At 36.8% G+C, this 26,390-nt stretch overlaps 1 protein-coding gene across 6 annotated transcripts in view; it reads left to right on the top strand.

Moving 5' to 3' along the window:
• Window positions 1-26,390, top strand: part of ABI3BP (ABI family member 3 binding protein) — a 165,093-nt gene that overhangs the window by 54,563 nt on the left and 84,140 nt on the right. For 4 of the 6 annotated variants that reach the window (XM_054813851.1, XM_054813853.1, XM_054813855.1 and 1 more), the window contains exons 7-20: window positions 3,069-3,120; window positions 4,155-4,217; window positions 5,242-5,337; window positions 8,082-8,159; window positions 13,244-13,324; window positions 14,673-14,747; window positions 18,714-18,779; window positions 19,293-19,367; window positions 20,575-20,643; window positions 21,867-21,941; window positions 22,625-22,699; window positions 24,042-24,107; window positions 24,489-24,554; window positions 26,234-26,308. In XM_054813851.1, the coding sequence (XP_054669826.1) occupies window positions 3,069-3,120; window positions 4,155-4,217; window positions 5,242-5,337; window positions 8,082-8,159; window positions 13,244-13,324; window positions 14,673-14,747; window positions 18,714-18,779; window positions 19,293-19,367; window positions 20,575-20,643; window positions 21,867-21,941; window positions 22,625-22,699; window positions 24,042-24,107; window positions 24,489-24,554; window positions 26,234-26,308 (1,012 nt within the window). The remainder of the gene's footprint in view (window positions 1-3,068; window positions 3,121-4,154; window positions 4,218-5,241; window positions 5,338-8,081; window positions 8,160-13,243; window positions 13,325-14,672; window positions 14,748-18,713; window positions 18,780-19,292; window positions 19,368-20,574; window positions 20,644-21,866; window positions 21,942-22,624; window positions 22,700-24,041; window positions 24,108-24,488; window positions 24,555-26,233; window positions 26,309-26,390) is intronic. The other 2 variants (XM_054813854.1, XM_054813856.1) reach the window with 2 other exon arrangements.

The raw sequence follows: 26,390 nt of genomic DNA, 5'->3' as shown, positions 1-26,390 counted from the left end.
TGAAAGGAGAACTGGAGCCAGCATCTAGCCTTTTTAGTCAGCTTCACAGGGCTTAGCTCCAGAGCAGTATTGCTTTATCACCCTCCACAGAAATATCGTGAAAACATTCCGCAGATTATTCTAAAACTTCTGTTATCATTCTCGCTTTAGCGGTGCAAAAAGCCATAAAACTAAGGCTGGGAACAGATAGCGGCCAGCTCTTAAGTTTACGTTATTACTTCAGTTTCCACAGTATTAGGTGGGGTATGTTTCAGTGGTGCAATCACATCGTCAGTGAAAAGCCAGAATGAGTGTTATTTAGGTCAAGCTTTGTTTGTGCCTTACTTTGCTCCAAAGACACAACTGGCTCATATCAGCATGGTTCTAACTCTTCTCTGTAAGGAGACATTTTTAAAGGCTGTTTATTAAAGCAACATTACGCATCCATCTAGTCATTCTGCCCTTTCAACATCGGTCACATATCAGCTTGTGTTTCTTTTGGCAGGTTCATCCTTTAAGTTTGACTAAGCTGCTGGGGCTGAGAGCGCTACAACTAGTGAGAGAGGGAAGAAAAGGAGAGCTGTAGGGATGGTCATTCTTTTTCCCTTCATAAACAATGAGTGGTGGTAGGGTGGAGAGAATGCAGCAGAAATTTATTTCCTCCTCTGTCTGATTAGGTTCCTGTAATTTCATAATGTCAGTCTGAACAGTGGAGGGTTCCTTGATTTTTCCAGCCAAGAAGCAGGACTCTTAGCTTCTATAGTTTTTTAAACTCTGGAAGAAAACGTTCCTGCTCTTCCAAAACTTACCCAATCCAGGTTGACTGTAATGCTTCCTGGAGGAGTCTCTTACATGTATGCCAGTTATTTGTGGCCTTTTGGAGTATTGGAATATAAGAGAGGAATACAAGAGTCTCTAAAAGTAACGTTTCCATATGCTATTTGGCAGAACGTCCTTTATGCAATATGCTGTAGGTGTATGGTCAGAAGTTAAGATGCCTGACTTATGGTATAACTTATGTCTCTAATTTTCCTCTGAAATTAGGAAATACCTTATTTGCCATCTTCATTCATGGAGATGCCACAGTCATTTTAATAACTAACATGCCTAATACCTATATGCTTTATATTCTCTGGAGAATACAGTTAATAGTGCCATTCCTACAGATGATATGCTGATATTTCTGAAATAGTTTGTCCAAGTAGTAAATTATACTAGACATAGAAATATCTACAGTAGTCACTTTTTGGAGACTGAGAATGAGAGGATTGACAATATGGTGGAAGATTTCAAGTGCAGCACTTGCAGATTCGTGCAGGTGAGCAGTGTAATGACAGTAGCTGTGGAACATGGATTTCATGTCAATGACTTGTTCTTGGGTCAAAAATTAAATTTTGAATGTATTTCCACGTATTGAGCATTTTTACATTGCTGTCATTACCATCATCTATTATTAGTCAACAAAGAAAGTATGCTCTTGTTGATATAAGAACCTTTTACTAGTAAAAGGACTGATAATAATTATGATTAGAAGTTCTGCACTGGAGCTACATGAGTGCTCACGACAACTTGAGAGATGTTTATTTGATTATAGGGCTCCTGATGAGAAATACAACAAAATGAACACCTTCTTCTGCTAAGTACATTTCATCCCACTTGTTAGTCACATGAATAGCAGGGTTACTTCAAAAGTGGACCATTGGCAAAATAGAAAGGTATACCTTGTTAATAATAAAGGAAAAATAGTAAGCAATAAAAAAGGAAGATCATTTTGTATCCTTCATTAATGACAATGATTGAAACCTCCACTTAATTTCAAACCATGTTCATGCCAATGCAGAACTGTTATTAGGAAGCAGAAAGTAATGGCTTTCATATTCCCTTTCATTTTCCCTTGTTGAGGGGAAATCATCTGATCGAGATTTGTCTTCTTCCAGCTGCTTAGACTTCAGTATATGTTTGCTGTGAACCCAACCATTGCTTTTAAAGCTCTTTTTTTTATATATATATATATATATGTAGAATAGAACAAAAATAGTTATCCTTAGGTAAACAATTATATCATTGTCATCAAATGCTGAATTTTCATGAACTAGACCAGATGTCATGAAGTGCAAAATGAACAATAACTGATTCTGACTTTAGCAGTGTACTTTTAACACAGAGAGGTAATCGAGTTATTTTCTTTCTTCTAACTCAGACATAAATGAAAGGAAATCCACTTTTAATATATTTAGCATTTTTATAGTGCTGGCATTACAGTCTTCCTCCTCTCATCACCTGAGTGTATTATTAAGCTTTCAGTAGTTGCTCCTAGTACCTATGTGTGGTAGTGAATACAGATTTATAATCTTTGGGATCAGCTGTTTTCTTCCATTTAATAAATGTAGGGTCCATTCATGTGTTCCTTATTTTCATGGTATCAAAATCCTGGAAAAGATTCACAGTTAGGCAAAAAGTAACCTGGGTCAAAGAGAAGTGAACAGCAGAAAAGTCCAAGTATTTAGTGTAAAAATGTGAGAACAACATGGGTGGCTGGCCAATTATACTTTGGAAACAATTTCACCAAATAAAATGACTCTGAGATAATCTAAGCAGACTATGCACCCAAGAGTGCTGATAGTTTACAGATGTACACCTGGTTCTGGAATAGTTTGTGTTCTAAATATACTGTTCCTGAGAATATAATTATATCCTGTGACCAAATTTGTAATTGCATATGTTTCAGATGTTTTGTTGTAGTTAATTTTCAGTTTTTCTTAGCTTTCTGGACTACTCCCCAGTGAGTGCTCAAGAGATTCTTAAAAGAAAAAAGGATTGGGGATTCCTAAGCTGTCAGATACTGTGTTTTTGTGAAGCAAAACATCTCAAGCTGAAAAAAGGAGATCAAAATGCACTATTACTATACTAGCCCATGGGAATTGAAGCAATAGCGTAACCTTCAGTGACTAAGGCCAGAGCCATAGTCAGTGTTAACTTGGGGCAGGCGCGGTATTGGATTAGAGCCCTCTATTTTTGTTACTGAGAAAGCTCCATGACTATTATGGCAATTATCCCAAGGCTTTTTTTTTTTTTTCCTCTTCTCTCAGCTTACACTGCGTGATAATAAGAGGTTGGTCCCTGTCACGATAATCAAACAAGGTAAATTTGTATATTTTTAATTGATTCTTACGCTCTGCATGAGTAACTTAAAATGAAAAAAAAAATGACTCTGATGTGAATGTAATGAAATTTCTTTTAGAATAGTTTAGAATATCATATCGTTTAATTACAAATACTATTACGCTATTACCTATCTGTGTTAATAAAACAAGCTATTACACTGCATTATAAGCAATGACTTAGTTGAGTCATTGAATGGATACCAATCAGTTCTGATTTCTACTAGTATCCATTCTTTTTCAACTGGATTGTCCAAGTGTGTTGATAGTCAGGCATGAAGGGCAGCACTATGGGTAAGATTCATGCTACCAAACTTTTTTGTGGGTATCTTCAGCTAAGTCATTGACTTAGGCTCCCTTCTTCTCCTTCACCTGGTCCAGTGGAGAGAGATCTCTACAGTAGACTTAAACATATTGCCTTTTAGAAATGCCCGTGTCTCCCTAGTAGTGAGAGGTAGTATAATAATGTAATCTTCGAAAATTAACTACTTAAAGATAGCTGATAGAAAATGAGCTGCAGATTAAAATTTGCTAACAGAAATTGTATTGTGCATAATTTTAAATAACAAAATCAAGCAAATTGGAGGTAGTTCACAGTTCAGGGACAGGAGGGTGGTGTGAAAGCAAAATACGATAATTACCATTAAAAAACGACTACTGGCATTTACTTCGCATGTGTCTTTTTTTTGAAGACTTGTGAATGGCAGGGTAATGAGATGGCCTGGAGCTGGCCCTATATTAACGTAAGCATAGAATGTCATTTTTCACCAAGGCTATAAAACTGATATGCTGTGGGAAAGGAGATACACAATTAAGATAAGATGTAGAGGAAGCACAGTTTACAGTCTCTTAAACTGAATGTAAATACAGAAAAGATTAGGATGGTGTACTCATCTCCAGTTACTAAGTTGAGGGAAGGTTTTCAGAATGCTGAGGCTTGTCGTGGGTGTGGTTTTGTTTCTTGTGTTGGGTTTTTAAAAATTATTTTCTAATATCCCTGTGTTGTCTCCACAGTTATTCAAAATCGGACGCAATCAAAAACTTCAGACAGTTCTTCTCTGCCAGGAGCAATATTAGGTGACTAGAAGATATTTTTATTATTATTCCTCATCTTTGACCTAAAATTAGAACTGTGTAAATACTTTTGATTTTCTTGATCTTGATAGTTATTTCCTTGCATATCAAAGGGCATTTTGCAGATGGTTCAGACAGTAGTCGTTATATTTTTATGGTGGTGCAGATGGTTCAAGGATGATGTAGCCTAAGGGAAATAAAATCATTTTATTGTTGTAGTATTTAAAAGAGGATACTGTCTCTGTTTAAGCCAAGAAGTTCTTTCCTACTTCAAGTAAAGTTCTTTGGCAAACATACCATCTACAGACACAAACCTGTACTGATATATTAGGCCTTAGTGGTGTATATTATAACCTTCCTTGCAATTAGGGCTTGATGTTAGATCTCAGGGCATAATAGTTTCCCTTGAGCATTCAGTTTCATGCTTTCTGTTCTTGTTTGACCTATAAGAAAACAGAGTGTTGGCTTAGAACATTAAAATACGAAAAAGTCTGTCATGTAGTGCTTAGTGTGGTGGACTACTGGTCTGCCTGCAATAGATAGGAAAGGCTCACTGCATCATGCATCTTGTGACCAACTTATTCCTGGATTCAGGAGGGTCTTGAGTCCTTTATATATATAGAAATACTTTATATAACTACATAACTTTGGCTTAAGTTTGCTTTGTGTGAGCTTTAATGTATTGATGTAAATCAAACAGATACCAACCGCAGTTGTTGTTGAGTTTTCTTGGCCCACTAGACAGAATGTCCCAGCATCTGTGATATTGCAGTACTCCAGGGTTGTATGCTCCAGTATTGAATTGGTTTTAATTCTGATTAATCGTGAAATGGTGGTAATACAGTAAGTGGTGTAAAGGGGAAGCAGCACCAAATAGGAGTGATAATTAATGAATAGAGCTAACTCACTTCCCAGATACTCAGACTAAACTCGCAATGGGTCAGTAGTACTTGCTCACATATCTCAGAGGGCAGACTGTGTATTTTTCATCTCTTCTGGAGTTAATGGCACACATCTTTCTGTGTAGTGCACCTAATTGTTCCAGGTCTCAATGAAACTCAGCAGAAACTTCCTCCTCTCCTGACAATAGATGATATACCTCAAGCATCCAGGAAAAAACTGGGTAAGCAGAAATGAACTAAGTTTGTATTGTTCATGAGCAGTATCAGAAGTGTAGTGATGTGAGATCATGTATGTAAGCAGAAAAGTCTTTTTTTTTCCTTACCTTTTTTTTTTCTCTTTATTTAGTTAATGATTAGCTTGGACTTGTAAGGATTCATAGAAATTCACTTATTTTAAAACATCTGGTTTTTAAGGTATTTCACAGCCATTTAAAAGAATATGCAGTAGCTTTGATCCATAGAGGAGAGAAGGGAACCCAGTCGTGTTTATGGTCTTTAGGGGTTTGGTTTTGTTTTAGAGAGTTAACGTATTTTTTGATAGGTTATACCTTCAATATGTTTTTTAAAAATGGAAGTTTGTGTATCAATTTGAAAGTCCAGATTTTCAATGAATTTTAATTATATGAGTTTTGGCTTGAGTATATGTGAGAAATTGTTGCATGAAGAGATTCGTATTTATTATCTGTAAGTAAATCCATGGAAAAAATGGTAGCCAGAAATTAGAACATAGCAATACAGGTTTCATGTGTATCTTGTGAATATGCCTGAAAGTTGCAGGAAAAAGATAATTAAAGCTTTTGTTTAAAGATCTGTAACTAGCATATCATCTGTGAGTAGCATAATTGTGGGAAATACAGCTATCTTTAAAAACCTTAGCAATGCCCCCAGTGCATCTTTCACAGATCCCTTGAGTAAAGTTCTGGAGCTGATGACTGTTGACTTGGCTAGTCATAATACTTGATTTGAACTCCAAACAACTGAGTCAGATTTTTTTTTCCTTTCTTATTTTTTGCTGTGTTTAATTTACTCTGTTGCTCCATTGGTGGCCATGGTACGTTCTCAGACTGGCTTGCTTTGCAGTGAGAAAAGAGCAGTGTTAAGATACTGTGTATGTATAAGGGTAGAGCTACACAGAAGAATGATATTTTAATGTGTTTGAGTAAGGAAGTGTTTGAACTGGGGCTGACTTCCTTAAATATTAGTATCTGGAAGTATTTACCAGCATTTGACAGACAAATATTGTTAGCTTGATCTGCAGCTACTGAAAATTTAAGCTAAGTGGAAAAACTTAATTGCAGTAGTTACATTACAGAGCATTACTGGTTTTCAATCATGATGATAAAATTAATGACATTGTTAACTTGATTACTAATATTTTCTTTGACCAGCAAGCATAGAAAACAAGATGTTTATCGTTACTAGCTTGGTTTTAACATGTATATGATGTGCAGGTAACAAAGGTACCATTAAAACTCGGTAGACTGTATTTTGACAAATCTGTTTTTCATACCCCTTACTTTCAGTAAACCATATTTTACGACCTCCAATAATAGTTTTAGATTACAGTATCTAGAACTTTTATGTTAATTTCTTTTTGTTTTCTAACTGTAAAATTATATCTATCTACAGGAATACAATGTTGTATTTTCAGATAGGTCCTAAGGTTCAGTAGTGTGCACAGTAAAAATGGCAGAACGTGACTGTGACCAAAAGATCAGGAAAGACAGAGGTAGCTTCAGTTTTCATAGAGATGTCTAACTTCCTCAGTTGGCTGAACGTAGAACTTGGACTTTTAAATTTAAATCCTCTGATAGGTCTAAAATAGATAGCTGGTGTGATGCCAGTTTGGAGCCGCTCTTTACGGTAAATTGCACAAACACCTTTGTGAAAATAACCAGGGCAGACAAGTGATGTTTTGTTCTGCTTACTACGTGTTCCTTACCAGAGAACATGAAGTACATGAGTGTACACACAAGTGACTACTGATTTTCAAAGGAGTGTGAAATAAGGAAGAGGCATTGCTTGGAAAGTAAAAATACTCCGAGAAATAATGTAAATGTATAAAATAATTGACAAAAAGACATATTGTCCAAATCTATACACGTATCCTTCACTGATGCCTGAGAATGGTGTAGGTCTACGATAAAATGCAGTAAGGCTTATGTTGTGTGTGAAGTTACAACTAAATAGGATTCGCTGACATACTGCAAGTATTCTAATTCTGTATTATTTAGAAGAGTTAAAATAATGTATTACAGAATATCATATATACTGAATTTTCAAAGTCTTTTTTTCTGTTTACTTAATAAAAAACTTTCTTTTTTTTTTTTAAAAGAGTAGTAGTCTAGATAAAAGCCCACAAAATATATTGTATTATTCCTCAGTGGGGAAAAAAAACCAACAGGTGTATTATTCCCTAATTTTCCCTATATCCACTGCTGAAATATCTTTATATCTGTTGGAATAGAAGGCTATTGTCATACCACTACAATCATTAGAAATAATGTAAAGGAAAATAAGGACATGACTGGTATGACAAGTCCATTGTATTTGAAAATTTACTAACTATTCTTGTATAATGCTTACAGCTATATTACATCTTCGACTTTTGAAAAGTATTTTTACTGTTAATGTTCAAATACTACACAAATGAAAAACACTGTGAACTATTTTGCATTGTGAAAGTAATGATTCATAAGGCATTCAGTTCCTTGCTGTAAATTTTGTTTTTAAAGAATCTTTTAATTAACAAAACAATACCAAAAATGCACGCATTCAACATAGCTAGATAGATACTTGTACTGATTGTGCAGTGGAAGTTCATTGATTCCTAAAGGAGTTCAGCTTTCCACATTTGTCCATGTTGATTTACTTCGGCAAACTGAGGTGTGACAGAAACAAATCTGTAGTAGAACAGAGAAGACACAGCTTTGCAGTTACTCTCTTAATGTTTTTGTCCCTGTAGCTAAGAATGAAACTCAAGTATGGCCTGCTGAGTCCAAAACACCAGAAGTTCAAGAAATCTCCCCACAGTCCCTCCCAGGTAATGAAAATTCTATTTTTAGAAACTCTGTGGAATATCCTTGCCAAATAGATAAACTAAAATTAAATCCATCTTTATGTTGCTTGATCTGCAGTTAAAGGCAGTAGTTGGAAAACAGGAGGATAATGTAGCTGAATTAGTAGCCATCGTTACTATTATTTTCTGCCTTTTCTGTCCTATTAAAGTGTCTTTATCTCAACCCACAAGTTTTACCTTTTTGATTCTCTCCCCCATCCCACTGTGGGGGACTTGAGTGAGCAAACAGCTCTGTGGTTATAGCTGCCCGCTGGGTTAAACCACGACAAATATAAAATTTGATCCTAGACTCATATTCAAGGTTATGCGTGTGTGAAATATATATTAACTTGTATATTTGGAAGACTGAAGTTTTTTGTCATCTGCTTGTGGCTGAAAAAATATCGCTTATTTAAGAGGACATGCTCAGATGTTAGTTTCTTAAACTGTTCACAAAATGAAGTTAAATTGTAAAACTCACAAGATTTACTGTCTTCATTTGCTTAGAAAACAAGTTAATGTAACATAGACTACCAACTTGTGGTAAGACTTTAAAATGAAAAAAGAATTTGAGGAAACAATACAGCAAAGGTTTGCTTTGGTTTAGTTTAGTCATATGTGATCTTGCTGGCATTACTCTATTCCATCAATAAAGTATTTCCTGGCCACCTGAAAAGGTGTAGCATGTTATTCCTTTGCAATCACACAATTCACACATATGCTGCCCTTAAATATGACTGCGTTTATTTTATTCCTTAAATATATCAAAGATACCATAGTTTACATCATCAGACCAACTCAGTCTTTAATTAAAACAAGCAAGCAAGCAAACGAACAAACAAAACCCTGCCGAAGAATATGTAGGAAATAAAAAAGATGTAGGACGAAGTAATGCAGCAAAATCATGTAACGATTGAGAACCATCTTTTAGATTAAAAAATCCATCTTTTTTTCCCCTCTGAAAAATGTTTGCAGAATTTTATTCTCCACTCAATAGGTAAGTGTATTTGCCAAATTCTAGGTTCAACCATCAATTCCTTTCTACAAAACCTTCATATGGATAGCTATTTTCTGTTCATCCTAAATTTTGAGAGGAAAACAAAGATGCTCCTCCTGTTATCAAAGGGGGTTCTGAATTTTAAAAGTTTAGCTTGCGTGTAATAAACAGCTTGCTTTTAATTGGAAACATGTGGATACTTTTTAAAAACTGTAAAGAATATTTTTTCCAGTGTTTTTTTTTGTTTGTTTTACAGTTTGAGTTCTCTTGTGGACTTAAATTCTGCAGTTATTGTACTAAATTACTAGCTTTGTCTAAATAACTGCAGAACAAGCAATCTGTAATTATTTTTAATAGAATTTTGCCATTTCGTGAAAGTGAGAGCTGAATGCATAAATTTAGGTGATCGGCTCTCCCGCAAAATCCTGGTCCTCAGGCTTGCATTCATCTGATCAAAATACATCATTCCTTGTGCTGGAATGTACTGGTTAATCAGGTAAACAGTGTGAAATCTGAGGCCAGAGTTCTGCCACCTTGGGAGGAGAGAATCAGTGCACTCTGTTTCCTTTCCTTTGCATTCTGTAATTATGTTTGCATACCTGGCATGCAGTAATTCTAACCATAAACACTGTCATCTCTAGACATAGCACAGAATTATGTGTTTATGAAGTTGGATAGTGTGTTTTGTAGTACTTGATAAAAATTGGCAAGTACTATCTTTTTAGTGAAAAATGATATGTAACCATTTGTTACAACTAAACATGTTCTTATTGTTATCACACCATTAGTTATTTACTGAAATATTTAGAATCATTTTCATCTTCCAGTTCATGCTTCCTCTGTTGTTTTGCTTCCGTGTCTCTCTTTCTGTGGTGACCATTCCTTTCAGTCATTCTTTGTTGATCACAGTACCAGTGTCCCATGTTAAAGTATGAGCATGTCACAGTATTTGCATTAAAGAATGTATGCATTGTGGTTACAGTATTTCTGTTAAAGAGAAAAAAAATAAAACAGAGTGGCAGGAAACAGGGAAATGAACATAAATCCTTTAAAAGAAAAAAGAAGTTCTTTGAGTATAATTTCTGTCTAGCCATTGCATATGCAAAAATAACTTGAGTACTTAAGCATTTGAGCCAGACTTTCACAAGTAACTTAAGCAAGAGATCTGAGCCCCAGCCCTTTGCAAGGGTTGTATTTCAGAGACAGGGTAATATACAGGCACAATTTATTGAGTTTAGCAATAAGATCTATTTCATTATGTTTCATTCAGATTTTCCTATTTGAAAATCATACTGGAGTCTTTGAGTAATTATTTGTTGTGAAAGGTGTAAGGATTGGTGCCAGAAGTGGCAACAGAATGTTGATTTAAAAGGAGCTGTGTGCTGTAGCAGCTGTTGTGTCATCAGTCCTGCAAGAAGGGAAGAAAGGAGCTTGAAGCATTTCAGCAAGCAGACTATCTGAAAGGCTCCTTGAGCTGGGCTGCTCTTGTATTCCACTGGGTCTTTGTCAGAGGGTGTGTTTTCTGATGTGACGTGGTTCAGTAACTTTTTTTGGTGTATTTGTCAGCCAGGCATCCCATCATTTTCTTAATTTCAGGCCTCCCCTCCCTTGGCATGCGCTTCCATGGAAAGACTGGTTAGTAAGCTCTTTTCATGCTTTGTTTTTGCCAAGCTTGTTGCAATATTTTCCACTTAGGACTAATTTATTCTTAACAGCACGAATTCATAATTTTTTTTTTTCCTCCTTCAATCTTTAAAATGCTGTCTAATGTACCTCAAACTACCACTATACTTTTTCTTTCAGTCAAATCAAGTGTGAGGCTTTTTATTAACTTCACAGGAAAGCTGGAGCTAACCAACAGAAATATCAGCCTATTTGTCTAGGACATGGAAGAACTAGTATAAAAGATAAGAACAAGTTATTTCTTTATGCAAGGGATTGTACCAGAAATTTATCAAAGTAGATTTGTGAGATAGAGAATAGGCTTGAAATGAAAAATACCACCTGAGAATATAAGCCAGGGTTAATATGTCATAGAAATAACTCCTTTGTTGCCATGTTCACCAAGTTGTCTTCCTCCTGGCCCCTGAAGGCTTCCCCTTGTGCTCATGTGGAATGTGAGAAGGAGTGAGATTATTACTTCCAACAAAATATCTTAATTCCAGTTGTGGAAGAAGATGGGAACATGAATGAGGGGGTCAAGAGAAGTTAGAGGAAAAATAGTTTAAGAAATGTTGCCTAAATGCCTTTTTGCTGTATTCCATGCTGTGATAGTAAAGTAACGTACCGCGCTTGATTGTGTTAACCATTTACTTTGCAGCTACTGTTGAACCAGCACATTAAGCCTGGTTGCACTGGAAAAATCAGAGGCATTTCTCTCTTTTTCTCTAATTTAACTTTTAAAACCTAAACTTTCTGCTTCCTATACCTTTTTTTTATAAAAATGTCCACTGTTGTTCTGTGTCATCCCTACAATGTTCTGTGCAAAATAGAGGAGAGCCTGATTTCTTTTGTCCCAATGCTAGGCATGCTTTTTCTTGTTCAGCTTGCTAAGTTAACTTAGCTGACGAGAGACATGCTTCATGTGAGTGTAAACCATCTGACCTCTAAAAAAACCCCTAAGCATAATGAGTTCTAAATTTCTGTATTTAATGTTTAATGTTTTGTTGTTTTTGTTTCATGATTACATTTCACCAATAAGAAATGTTAGCTTTTGAAGTACTTCTGAGGTACTTCTGAAGAATGAGTTTGTTAGTTGTTTCTGAGTCTCTTACTGGGTGAATTTTCTCCCACGAGCTTCATAGAGATAAAGTGCTTTAACTTCTCTGTAGAACAAAATCCTCCTTCCACTGATGACAGTAACAGCACTGTAGCTGACTTAGTAGAAGCTGAATTGGGTCCTAACAAGGCAGCATCTGTGGAGATTCCAGCTTTTGTGGCATTGAAAAGTACCATACTCCAAAGAGAAAATAGGGTAATGGTTGTAACTGTAGTAGCATCTATGTAGCTATTTAGAATCTGGAAAACAGCATGTTTTGTTCAGGAAATGTCAGTTTACAAACCTACATGATCGGTTCTTGCTTGAAGCATGCTCAGTAGATTGTGCAAAAAGCATGGAGAGCGTGCTGGAAAAACAAAAGTAACTCTCTTCTGTTGTATAAAAGAAAGCAATCTTTTATTAAACTGCATACTAAAACTTAGTGCTATATTGATGCTGATCACCAATATTAAAGATCATGTCTAAATGCCAGTATGTGCTAAATACTGTGTAGTTTGCTCTGTGGAGGGAACTAATGCTCTTATCACATTCAAGGCTGAGACCTTTACCATCCTGGTATATTGATATTCCATATCAATAAACTTTGTCACACACACAGTTGTGTGTACTGTATGACTGATTAAATGCTATGGGACCTCCAGCAAGATGGAGAGGAAAAAAGTAATCTTGACTTGCATACCGTAGAAATTAAATGTTGCGTGAAACAGCTGGAAGAGTATAATTATGCACTAGTTTATTAAAATACTGTCAGTGATTCAGTTTAAATACATTTAATGGCTGTTTAATAAACTGCCCATGCTTTACTCTGAAGATGTAGAAGAATGAATGAAAGTCAAAAGCCTATTATATTATTACTGGAAAAATGAAAGATCTAAGGTATTATAGGTGAATCTTTATTCTTTTCCTGATAATTTTTATATTAGAATGATTAAACCAAATCCAGAATAGCAGGGAAAATATTTGTAAATACACTTCGTGATGTAATGGATCTTGTTTATAAAGTATATCATAAATTAATTTGGGAAGTATAGTGTGAGCTTCTGATCCTAGCTTTGCTCTTTGTGACATATTTTCCTTTGCTTTTGTAAAAATGCAACAAAATAAATCCAAAACATCATACAGACGTCACATCTGAAAACAAAAATAAATATTAATCATGATGGTGTTGAGCTGCTGCAGAAATTTTTCTAATCAGGTGACATAAAATGGTGGTAAGAAAAGCAGTGGGCTTTGGGCAGTAGATAAAGAAAAGCTCAGGGGGATTCAAAATTAAATAAAGCTTCTTTCTTCTAGCTCAGTCTGAGAAAAAACATGGACCCGCGGAATTTAAGTCAACGCCTAAACCCGAATTGGTGCAAACTCAAAACATACTGGGTAACTAATGTTGCTGCTCTTTACCTTCTTTGTACATTAAATGCTTCTTTCATCTCCAGCAGAATTTTTCTACTACTTGCTGCATCCCCTTTGTATTGACTCCAAAGGAAGTCCTAATTAAAAATTTCTGGTTCCCTTTGTGTTTCCAGCAACTCACATGTGAAATGTAAAGCAGAATGCATCTAGGGCTGGTTGGACTGTGGTTGTTATAGATATGATTATTGCTAGCAAATTTAACTGGGTGATTCAATTTTATGTTTCAAAGTAATATTTTCTGTCTATATGATCTGCATAATTGACATCACATAAAATTTGCATCAGTAAAATTAACTTCAGTGATAGAATTGAAATAATTACCTCCTTGATTTTCTTCCGATGACAGCTTCATTTAGGTAGCATCAACAGTAATGCAAAAGGAAAATCTTACATTGCATCTGACATAATATAATTGTATTTGTCCTGGAGGAAAAAAGAGCTCTACTGATTTTTTTCATAGAGATGTCTCAGAATGAGAGATTTCTGATCCAAGTAGTAGTATTGTTAGTTTTGTGGTTTGGAGCCACATCTAATTACTCCATGCATTCAGAATTCTAAATTCTCCAGTGTTGATTTTGTTGCCTGTATTTTAATCCCTAAACCATGCAAAATTATGAGCACAAATTTAAACTTGTGGTTGTTGGGTTTCAGGGGGTTTTTTTGTTTGTTTGTTTAACTTTCATTGGATTTTTCTAAAGCGCAGATGGTGTACATACAGGATGATGTATGATAAAGGAAAAGATAATCAGCATTTACAGGACTGAAATACAGATATTCCCATGAAGAGGACTGCTAATGCTTGTCCATAACCCTATTGATTTATGTTAATGTCATACTCTCTCTTTTGTCTTTTTTCATTTACAGTTGTAACCGGATTTCCAGAATTTACCGAAGCTATAAACCATCAGTCAATCTAATTTTCTTTCTAACTTTTAATCAGTTTTTTAAGCATAATCAACCTTGCTTGGTTTTTTGCCATGCTTTTAAAGATTAAAATATGAAATTTAATCAAGATGAGTCACTGCTTAATTTCAGACTAGGTGATCATAGTTATTGATGGATGTTCATTATCAAATTCCCGTGATCAATGAATCTTTATATTATGACTAGGGAAAAGGTGATTTCATTCATATTCCACACACCTTTTTAAGTGACAACGTTATGTGTTGTTTTTCTAGGTTGGAACTACTTTTTTTTTTTTTAATTAACTATCATTTGTTTCAGGAGCAGTTTATAAGCCAAAATATAGTTCCATACTGTGTCTTGTAATATTCTTAATCAAGTAAAGCCTTGATAATTTCTTTTATCATAGCTTCTAATGAAATACAGCCACTTCCTTCTGGATCCAGAATCTCTGATGCTCCAAAAAGTCCATTGACAGAACTTGGTAATTGCTTTCTTTGTAAATTGCTTTCTTTGTAAATTTGAGTAAACTTGAGTGGAAAATTATCTAATTCTTTTGCTGTTTCTGTGGCTGATAGCTTTTATGCTTCAGCTGCAATAATACCATTCTGTATGTAAAATATGGTAGCCATTAGCTTTTTTCCACAAAATCTGGAAATTTCTTCTTTCATTCTAAGTCTGGTTTTGCTTTATTGTCACGACAGGATGCTCCAGATTAATGCTTCATTTAAACAAACGAACAAAAGCTTGTGAGGATATATGGGCTAACTTTTATCTATAGAGTGACGATGGCAATATATATTTAGGTAAAATCTGTACTCTTAGTTTTGTAATTTTCTTGGAAGTACTCCATAGCTTCAGAGACTGACTGTATTTCAGAGTTGGAGTACTGTTACGGCCAGCATCAGTTCTGTGGGTTTTCATGTAGTTTGCCAAATACTTGTATATTTGGTTAAAATGGTGCCATAATTTGTAGATGTTGTTGATGTGTTGTTGTGTGTGCTTACTTCTGAATTCATTAGTCGCTTGGTGATGAACGTTAGGACACTTTGCAAAGGCCTGATATTTAAGAAAGTATGGCACTACTCACATTTTCAACATAGTTTTACCTGTCTTAGGGTCAAAATGTTACGGTCAGAATCTTCTTAAGGGCACAGAGGAAACACACCTTTTCTTTCTTTTTTTTAAAGTTATATTTTATATATATACAGGCACATTTACATGTATGTATATATATAGATGTGTATTTACATATATACATGTATATGCATATGAAGACAAGAATTTATTGTTAGTGTAATGGAAATCTTAACAGTCTTACCTAATTCAAGAATCATCATTAGTTTAGATTGAACTCTTACAGTAAAACAAAGAATATTAATGCAGGTAGAGTACTTCCATACAGAAAAAGCCTCAATAATAGCAGTAACATAATGAAAATAGAAACACACAAACTTCTTAGTTTCTACGTTTTTTCCTGGTGTTTTGTTCACCCTTCCCCTACACCTTTGGGTCCTAAGCTTGGTGATTTCATGCTTGTGTTGGTCGTGAGTGGCGATACTTCAGCAAGTTATGAGCATCTGAAGTCCTGTGCTGGGAGGAATATGTTGTTTGTGTTGATGATTTCTTCCTTCTCTCTTTCTTCTGCTGAGAGACACCTTACATCTGAATTTACCATACATGGTGCTATTTGTGTATGTTGATACTATTTCTGTGTTCTTGCTGTTAGTCCTTAAAATAAATTTTGTCCAGCTCCAGGTGTGAGTTTTTATAACTGAACATCACTGAGCTGTTCATGGCATTGGATCTCCAGTGTTACACCTGGTCCCCATCTCTTACCGTCCCATGCCTGTACTCCTCCATATTCTGTGTCTCCCCTTCTCAAGACCTTTGCTTTCATAACAGGCCTGTATTTCTCTACACTGTGTCATTGTGTTAGTCATAACTATGGAGAAGGCTCCAGGGAGACCTTATAGCAGCCTTCCAGTACCTGAAGGGGGCCTCAAGAAAGCTGGAGAGGGACTGTTTACAAGGGCATGTAGTGATAGGACAATGGCTTTAAGCTGAAGGAGGGTAGATTTAGATTAGATATTAGGAAGAAATTTTTTACAATAAGGGTGGTGAGGCACTGGAACAGGTTGCTCAGGGAAGTTGTGGATGCCCCATCCCTGGAAGTGTTCAAAGGCAGGTTGGATGGGGCTTTGGGTAGTGTGGTCTAGTTGAACATGTCCCTTCTCGTTGCAGGGGGGTTGAACTAGATGACCCTTAAAGGTCCCCTCCAACTCAAACCATTCTATGATAAATATCTCATTCTACCGAAACAACTGCTTGTTGCTGCTGTCTATGTAAACAGCTAATACACTAGTTAACTGGAGTGACCTTTAATCAATATGGATTTGTATTTCACTAAGCATTATTCAGGAAGCTATCATATAATACTGCTGGTTTATTTAGATGACTTAATGCAGTCTGTCAAATTTTAAAATAATTTCCAGGAACAGCTCTTAGTTCTTGAAATGCATATTTGAACCAAATTCTCAAGGACATGAAAATGATCTTCACAATTTGTTCTTAATTTGCCACAATTTTTGACAGCTGTTTTCCCAGAAATGCTTGAAGGGATGGCGATACATACTTGTTTTCATTGTAGTGAAAGAAGTTTGGTTAAATCCAGTTAGAGGCAGCATTGGAGAGAGACGTTTGGTGATGGAAGAACCTATTTGCTATAAATGTAGCTGAAAACTTGAAAATTACTAGGGATGGGAAGTATTTTTGCTTTCTGCTGGGGAATAATAACCTAATCCTGTGTTTGTCTCAGCGATAAAGGTAAAATAATAACAACAGTTGAGGCAAAATATATGTTTCATTCAAGTATTTATTCTGATTTTGTTCTCATGTCTTCCATTCCTGCCAAATAGTTCCACTTCACAGAAGTGGGATTTAATTATGTGAGGCTGGGCCCAGTCATCAGATCAGCTGGAGCATCTGTGCTCCCCATGAAGTCAATGCTGAAGTCACAGATACTCTGTGAGAGTGAGTGAGGGGGTTGTACAGAGGAGACTTCTGTGCCTCTGCATGCTTTGATCCCCTGCTGTCATAAAATCAGCAAAGAAAGCAAAATCTAATGTCTGAAGTTTAAGTGTGTGTGACCTGTATTCTGCCCTCGTTCCCCTGAAGACTTTTTTTTTTTTCTCTTTATTTTTCTATCTCAGTTGTACCAGAGGGAGACATCTCCTTTCTTTTATAAACTTTCTGTGTGGTCGGTATATTTTGAATTCAAACCTTTATGAAAAGATAGCTTTGTTAACACGCCTTTCAATGTTCTGATGCCTTTGGGAGATCTCTCGTAGTTCTTACTGGATGTAAATGGATCAATGGAACCTTTTGCCAAAAGCTGTAAATCATAAGGCTTTTGTTGGTATTATTTTCTTCTCTATAAATATAGAATAGACTACAATGATCATTTAGTCCAACTGCTGAGTCCAACTATATAAGGATAATAACCTGGGATCATACTTGTTAATGTGATAAACTGGATTGAAAGAAAATGGGAAAGGATATTAAATATACGTAATAAAATTCTGTTCACTTTTTGGCTTATATTCATATTGCCTACATTAGAAATGAACACTACACCTAGTTCTTTGAATGTTTTTCTCAATCTCAAGCATTCAGAGAAGTTTAATTTTAAAATTCTGGTATAACTGCTTTTCAGAAAACCTCATCTTGATAAAGACCAGTTAAAAATACAGATAGAAATTTTCTCTTTAAAATATATCATAACCTAAATGGGCCTAAGTAGTGACTGGTGCAGATAAGTTTACTGGAAAGCGTGGTACTTACTGGCCTGTACACACAGTTGAATGGATCTGTTTCTTAGAAGCAGGGGAGTAGTGCAAAACCTACACATGGTGGAAACTCATTCATGATGGCCTTTAGATAAGAATGCCCAGTTCCACCTTGATTCCCTGTTTTCATTAAAGCATACTTCAGGTTATCTGTACTTCAAAGTGAAATAACCATAAGGTCTTTGTAATAGTCTTCATTTCAGCATAACAGATAAAAGATGCTGTTTACTAACTTTCATGATTATTTCAATTACTTCATTGTACTGTTCTCTTTTCATCTCTTTCCATTACACCTACTTTTAAAATAGTTATACATAATGTAATAGTAACCAGCTTATACAGACCTTCAAATGCTGTGAAGATCATATGTCTTGTGTTTGGGTTGTAGCTGCTTCACTGTGAAGACAAACCTCTTAAGTAATACGGATTCGCTCTGATTAGATAATGTATGCCAAAGTTTGAATGGGGTAAAAATTAATAGAAAGAAGACACCTTCAAACTAAACAAAAACTTGGTAGTTATAGTTAAAATTGGATTTTGTACCACTTGCGAGGAGAGTGTCTTTCTCGGCATCATAAATTTTTTTTCATGTTTGCTCTTAGCTACTCAGAGTCCAGCCTTGAAATCCATATCTCTACCTTCTGCAGAAACCAGAGAGATGGAAATAGGTAATCAGCAGATTAGTTCCATGATTTTTTTTCCATTATCTTAGCATCATGTAGATTTGCAAATGGTAATTTTAAGATCTGCTTTAGAATCTTGGCTACCAGCATTCACAGAGAGCTGCTTATTCACCGTTCTTGTGTCAGTGTAACCAGCTGAAAAACATACTGTTACTGGCTTAAAAACTGCTTAAAGACAGTATTGTCATATCTCATTGTTAGCTTATTTCTTTTTGTATAGCTGTAGCTCTTATCCCAGAAAATTTGATAAGATAAAATTCCTTACTGATAAGAATTCTTTCGGGCACGTGGAAGTCAAATTTTGAGGCCACAGGACTGTCTTGCAAGCCATCGTCTCCTGTTGTCATGGCACAGTTGTCTCACTTTCAGGCCGTCTTGCCATCTTGCTTGGCTTTGCATTAGCATCATCTGGAATTGCACAGCCTTCACTAAGCTATTTGATGCTAATCCATTAAATCGTAGGTGTCTCAGCATTTTAAGCTCAGATTCTTTTTTCAGCTTTTGAGGAAACACAGCCTATTTCTTCAGGATCCAAAGCACCTGGTACCACAGAAGTGCAACCAACCAGATCTGGTAATGATTTCTCAAAAGATTAATCCTCTTGACAGGGATTTTCAGAGGAGACATAGTGTCTCTCATTAAATAGTTTGTTCAGTTTGACATAAATGAAGAATAACTGCAGGTATGAAAGTGCTGTATCAAATAGCAGGTTTCTTTATGACATTTTATATGAAATATTGAACTAGTAGTTTGGAGTTTTTTCCATATTCGGCTATAACATGTAATTCTTAGCTTTAAAAGTAAATCCAACTTATCGTAAATACTAAATTTAACTAGGCCTGCTCACACCTGAGTTTCGTAAGTGGAATATCCTGATTTGCTGAAGTACTCAGAGTCCTAAGAAGTGAATGGAAACTGCAGAAATTCAACACTTTTTGAAAACGTAGCTCTTCTTTTAGCCTTTCTTTATAAACATAAACATACTTCTAAATGCCTAGATTTCAAACTGACACTATAAAAACATATCATTGAAGATTCAGACACTGGCTAGATGGTCCTTAGAAAATTTCTATGATGTGTTTCTCTTATTTTATAGATGTTTGTAAGAGCTAGTTATTTGCCTGGGACCACTGACAGTTATCCAAAATAAAAAAAAAAATAGTAAGATGAGAGCCTATTGGAAAGATTTGACTTCATTAGCATGCCAGTAGTGTAGTGCCTGATGCATATGTTTTTGGAAGAAATTAATTTTTGAAGGAAATCCATTAGTAAGGGGGAGATTTATTGCAAGTGTCAGCCATTCATATGTCTGACAAAAGACAGTTTATATGTTTCATTTGGTAGAGTTCCTGCTTTGTCATCCTTTTTCCTTCTCTAATTTCAGCACCAAGATATCCTCCTTCTTGATTCTTGGAATTCTAGACAAAAATTCCATGCAGTCCCAGTTTGCTGATTTTTATTCATAATTTGTTCTCTTTTTTTGAGCAGCCTTGTATTTCTCCTTTTTAACTCTATAGTTCAAATTCCTTTTGTGCAATTCTGGTAACAATTTGGTCATTAGTTGCATTATGTGTCTTTGCATTAACACATGGTTTTGGAAATTGTTTTCAAGTCACATTTAATTGGTTATTGTATATTTCAGAGTCTACCTTTCTGTGGAACATAATGTGTTAAATACTACCTAGAAGGTTCTTCAGCTCATAAAAGAATATGATGCTGCTGCATGATAGTTCTTGTCACTTCAAAACAATAAAGTGTGATTTTTGTTTTTATTTTCCAGCTTCACATGACTTTCTTCATGTTACTTCTAATGCTCAGACTTTTACAGCTTCAAAAATACCAGACATTGGTAAATTATAGTAATCTCATTTTAGAAGCATACTCTTTTGCTTGTTTAGATGGTGCTGAAAAGTTTACTACTGCTTCCATGTTGATGATTTCAGACAGTTAGTTCCATACTGCTTGCACTGAGTGTTGCCCTATTTGTTAGTTTTTCAAGTCCTATAACAGTATCGTAATTCCTGGGATCAGGCACGGCACAAGTTTAAAGCAAGACTTCAGCTAGCTTACAGAGCCTGAATAATGCAGGGTGTGTCAAAAAAAGATTTAAATTTTACAAGGCTTAACATTGTTAAAGTCAATTAAGATATGATACTTTTTAGTGATAAGACTGTTTTCTTTCTCTTTTTGTGTTTTTCAATGTCCATATTAATTTTGCTGTGATTTTTCCTATGTATTGTCTTAAAATAAGAAAGTAAGCACATCTCAGGCCAGACCTTTCTAACTAAGTACAGCTTTGGAGATGGGTGGTTGTTTTTCCTGTAGCCTTTGATACATGAGGATTCTTAAGTTTTTTTTAAGCACTGCTTGAACATGAGCAAGTATGTGCATAAGAGTTGAGGGCAATGAGGAAGGAGTAGGAGGAGGTGGAAGGGAAAGGAAAGCACTTCATTGCCCAAAATGTCACTCTGAGCAATGCAGCTGTAATTTATTAAGTTCTCTTCTGTATAACCTACTGGTTCTTGGCATCCCAATACAGTTTTCAAGAGTTCAGTTTTGCTGCACTGTTCTGTAAAGCATCCTACTCCCAGGCAATGATTTTCAATCAAATTAGTTCATTCTATTATATGGGATACCTGGGCCTGAATCTGACTGAAAAAAATTGGCTGAAATTGAGAAACTCCACTTAATGAAGTGGTACTAAGAGACTTCAGTCTCCTGAAATCACATTTTTTCCTAAATTTTCTGAAGAATTCTTAACTTCATGGAAAGATGTGGTATGTTGTAGAGCTGTTTTTTCAGGTGTTATTTAAGGCAAGTGCCTGTAAAACTATTTCTAGGTTGTGTTTCAAATTCTTTGTGAACATTTGCACACATGGGAAAACTAGAATAACATCTTCAGCTAAGCAGTTAGGATATTTAAAATACTTAGAAATGGAGGAGGTTAATTTTGTAAATAAATAATACTCTGCAGAGCAGTGGAAGGTAAAATTTCTCTCCCCCAAATCTTTCTTCTTAATTTATTTACGTGAAGCTATTTCTCAGGTGTATTTACATTATTTTTTTCTGCAGCTAGAGATGCTACTGAGTTGGAAATATCCATGCCTGTAATTACTACAGAATCTCAGTTGTCAGAAACGGCACTGGGTAAAATTGATAAGATGACTTTATTTACTTGTAAAGATTTTGTTTTCATTTTTATCCTTGCTGCTATTTTTGGAAGCTTTGCATTGCTTTTGTTGTCACCATCCCTGTAATTCATACCAATTATTGCTGCCATTAACTAGATTCTCATCTGCACTCATCATTCATCTTTGTAGATGGAGGATCAGGGGGCATAGAGGTGGGTTCCCTTTAGTTGGTTGGGCTTGGTTTTCTCCTTATTTAGGTTTCCAGCTGTGGACCTGCCTTTCTCAGTTGTTGAGGTTTTTTCCTGTGCTGAGAGACCTTAACTGTGAGAGGGAATTAAGCACTTAACATACATTCCTGGGTAATGCTTCAGTGAAAAGGTTGTTTTGACTAGCTTGTTATTGGCTGTCCCACTGTTTTCTGGATCAATAGGTGTTTTCTTACTACCCGAAGTTCTTAATGTGCTAAGATTCTTAAGTAGAAATAAGAGTTCTCATTAGTATGAATAATTAGATCACATGGTTTCCACACTGACTTCCACACCAGCGTAACGTTCATGAGGCACAGTAATGCCTAGCTGATTTGCAAGCAAATTTCCCTGCGCTTCCATTTTAACAATGCAATGTTTGTCTGCTGAGTCCTGTGCTATCCACAGTAGGTCTGAGATAATTAAGCCTTTTAACACAAGATTGTCTTTCCAGATTTAGGTGAAAGGAAGCCTCTTTCTTCAAGATCCACAACATCTGGCATGCCAGAAATGCCACCAATCTCAGCTGGTAATGATATCTCTCTTCATTGTAGTTCTTCTGATATCTAGGCAGTCTCCCAAAAGACACAGCAGTGCTGTGCTAAGTGGAGGGTTTATTCTGACTTGCTCAGTATAAGAGTGTAACTGGAGAGAGAGAGACCAGTTGTACCTGCTGCAACTAAATTTGAGAAGTTTAGAATGAAACGTTGGAATGATAAGATTCATTTTTCTTATGTTTGTAAATTATTAGCTAGATTGTGCTGTGGGGTTGTCATCCATTTTTTTATGAAGGATTGTATATATTTGGAGGCTTGTTATTTAGTGTGGTTTAAAGAAGTGCTAACATGTCATATTTGCTCCTGTTGTACATTGGATGCAAAAGCTTCTCCATAGGTGGAAAAAGCTTTAGCTGCTGTTCTTAAGAATAGTTCATGAGTTTTTAACCATGGGAAAATGCCAGTTACTGATTTGCTTAGTGAGTCATTGAATGTTGCTAGAAAAGGTTCACATAGAAGGAACCTGAACAGAAGGGTTTCGGTTTCCAAAGGTTGGGAATATCAAAAAATCCCAGAGAAGTCACTAGGCACGATTTCCTTATTACCACCAACTTCATCTTTCTGCATGTTTGAAAACTGTCAATAACAGTCTTGCCTCCCTTACATCTGGAGTGAAGCCCACAGTGTAGCAAAGATGCACAGTGCAAATGAGTACACGTAGACTAGATTTTATACTGGTTTATGTATTAGGTTGTGCATCTTTTCTGTGCAAAATTGGGATAAGAGAGTATGAGGAAATCACATTAGTGAAGTTCCCTGTTCTTCGGTGTACAGTGGAATGGTGGACTGTACTAGTGATAGTGGTTGAAAGATGTGCTAGAATTCTGCAGAAAAATTGCCTTTGATCACTTGGTTGCAAGCACTAATAAAGCACAGAATCACTGTACTTTATTAGTGCCAGGGACTGATATTTCTGATCCATAGAATGAAGGATTTGGTTGATTTCAGACAAAAGTGAGAACAGATCTTGAATTCTGAATCCAAAGGTGAATTTCTTGGCTCCCATGTTCCCTCTGCAACGACTGTTGGCATCTTCCAACAAAATGTAAGGAGCAGTTTAGTGAAGTAGACATTTAACCATTTTTGTGCTGATGGAGAGCCATTTAGCTACTGATTTTCTAAGAGTATTGTGTTAGTTGCACCCATGGCAAGATGGTTGCCTGGTGATTTGGTCACTGAGTCACAAGATTCTTCCAGGAAAAGGCATGTGTTGCCCTAAGTAGGGACGTTTGGGGTGTCGTGGACCGGTGCTGCTTGTCCTGCCGTGGCGAGACTGCGTGGATATCTCAAGATTATTTCCCTATCTGACCGTAGCAACCCAGAGACCGGACCTGGAATCCACCTCGTCTGCTTCACTGGAAACCACAAGGACTGTGATGGGTAAATAGCCAGTGATTCCCTTCCTGTGTTGATTATTTGGCCATGCTTTTCTCTGCAGCCATGAGCCTGTTCAGATGCTTTGATGTGCTGAGAAGCGGGTCCGTGATTCGGTTGGTCCCTTCTGTCTCCTTACTAGAAACTGCTCCATTCGTAAGCTTTCTGCTGCCTTTTTTGAGGTTCCCCTTGTAGGTTTACTCTGTTACCATGGGCTACTTAGGCCAGTTGAAAGATAGCATCGTGCTTCTATGGGGAGTGATGCTGTGACACGGAAGCCTGCCCCGAGCAGGGCCACGCCTCCTTGTTTATAGCTCTGTCTTGATACCACCCGTGCAACAACAGCCTGTCTGAGGACCTGAAGGTGGTTTTTGTGTTTGACCTTAGCTACTCGAAGACCAAGGCTGAAGTCCACCGCTCCTTCCTCCCTGGCAACCCAGCAAACCGTGACGGGTAACTAGCAAAACCAAGTCATTTTTCTCCATTTTCCCTATTGTTCTCTCACTCCCCATCACGCCTCCGACCCCAAGCCACCTGTCATCCTTGTCATCTTCCATGGAGAGTGTGAAGACTTGTTGGCGCAGCTTGGCTTGCCAAAGCACTCGCCACGCTCATTCTGCGATTCTGTTGTCTGATCCCATGCTTTTTCCATTGCTGACGAGCCTTTTCTGCAGGGACTGAATGACAGCTTGCGTAGAGAGCGTACTCTCGCGCTTTGCCTTCAGCTGCCATTCCCCTGCCGCTTTGTGTTTTGGCAGCGGGTCTTCCTTTGTCCGACACATTTGAATACGGCAGCGTTCTTAAGAGGCAAATCCCGGCTGGGCTGAGCTGGGCTGGCACAAGAGGATGGCACAGCAGTTCAGCCGCCCACTGGGGTTTCCTGGCCCAAGGGTGCAGCTATTGGTTGCTTCACCGCTGACTTTCAAGGCGGCCGGTTGTCACCTGCCCACACCTTTACGTTGCCGTTACCCGTAACCGGGAGTGCTCTGCTCCGCTGCCGCTTTGGAGGTCACGTTAGGCTGTTAAGAATGATGCCACTTTTCAGCTTGTGGTGAATCGTGGCGTGTTCCTTTGAGGTTCGGAACACCGGCAGGCAGCCTTTGGCACGTGGACGTGCTGCCGACCTAATTTGGTAACGATGTTTCTTGAAGATCTGGTGGTGCAGATGGGAATTCTCCTAAGAGTCATTGTTGTGCTTTTAGCCAAAAAAACGATTTCTCTTGGGCCGAAGTTGGTGCGAAGCGTAAGTGCGGAGGTGAAAGTGCCATCCATGAAAAGCCGTATTTACGTAAGGCGTTGGGTATGGCCCTTGGCGACAACGGGTGGAGATGCTTGTGAGGATAGCTTCTTTCACGCTGGCAGGTGTACAAGACCAGTTGTGTGGCCTGGCAGTATGTTTTGGCACATGAGGTAACACGGCAATACGTGAGCAGGCTGGTAAGCTTACAGACCTGAAGTCAACTGCAAGTTAAAAGTGGAATGAACCGTATTAAGTGTCTTGAAATGTTACTGTGGCAGTTTTGTCTGTAGCAGTCTTGCTTTTATATCAGCTGAGATATGTCATGCACTTCAGGGTCATTTCCAGGGAAGTTACGTTTCTTGCCTTGTATTACTTAAAGGACTTTTCTTAGCTCTCTTGTTTTTATAGTGGAGAAATCAGATACTTATCATAAAAAACTCATACAGTTAAGGCTGGGCTGCAGATATTTTTTTCTCTTCCCGTCTGGTGATGTCATCTGGATCACTTTTTACGTTCTTTTATGTTTGCCAGTTTTTTTAATTTGATGGGTTTCAGTATCATCATGTTGTAGATTTGCTCTCTCTTTGCCTCCCTTTGCCCAGTGTTCTTGAGCTTTTTCAGTCTTACATTCCTAGTAACCTCATGGGAATTTTTTTCCATTCTACTTGTGATGTTTCATTTTGGTTTTTGCATCATATTTGTGTGTTTTTACACATCTTTCCATATTAACCTCTTTCTTTTTTTAATTTTGCTTAATTTGCAGAATGTATTTTTATGTTTCTTCGGTTCCTTATTATGCAGACACTAAACAATCAAGTCCATGGTTGTAGATGATGCTGTGATGTGATGGTTCATGTATCTTTCAAATAATAAGCCACAATTTTTTTTCCAGCCTCACATGATTTTCTTCATGTTACTTCCACTCCCAAAACATCTACATCTGCAAAAATGTCAGAGCAAGAGACTGGTAAATGGCATTTGTTTTATTTCCAATCCTTAATCTTACTTGATATTTAAGTAGAACTATTCCAGTATTTGTTATTTGCAGT

The sequence above is a fragment of the Grus americana genome, chromosome 1 (genome assembly GCF_028858705.1).
Source record: "Grus americana isolate bGruAme1 chromosome 1, bGruAme1.mat, whole genome shotgun sequence".
Taxonomy (NCBI): Eukaryota; Metazoa; Chordata; class Aves; order Gruiformes; family Gruidae; genus Grus; species Grus americana.
The sequence above is the reverse complement of the archived record's forward strand: the minus strand, read 5'-3'. Positions and strand labels throughout refer to the sequence as shown.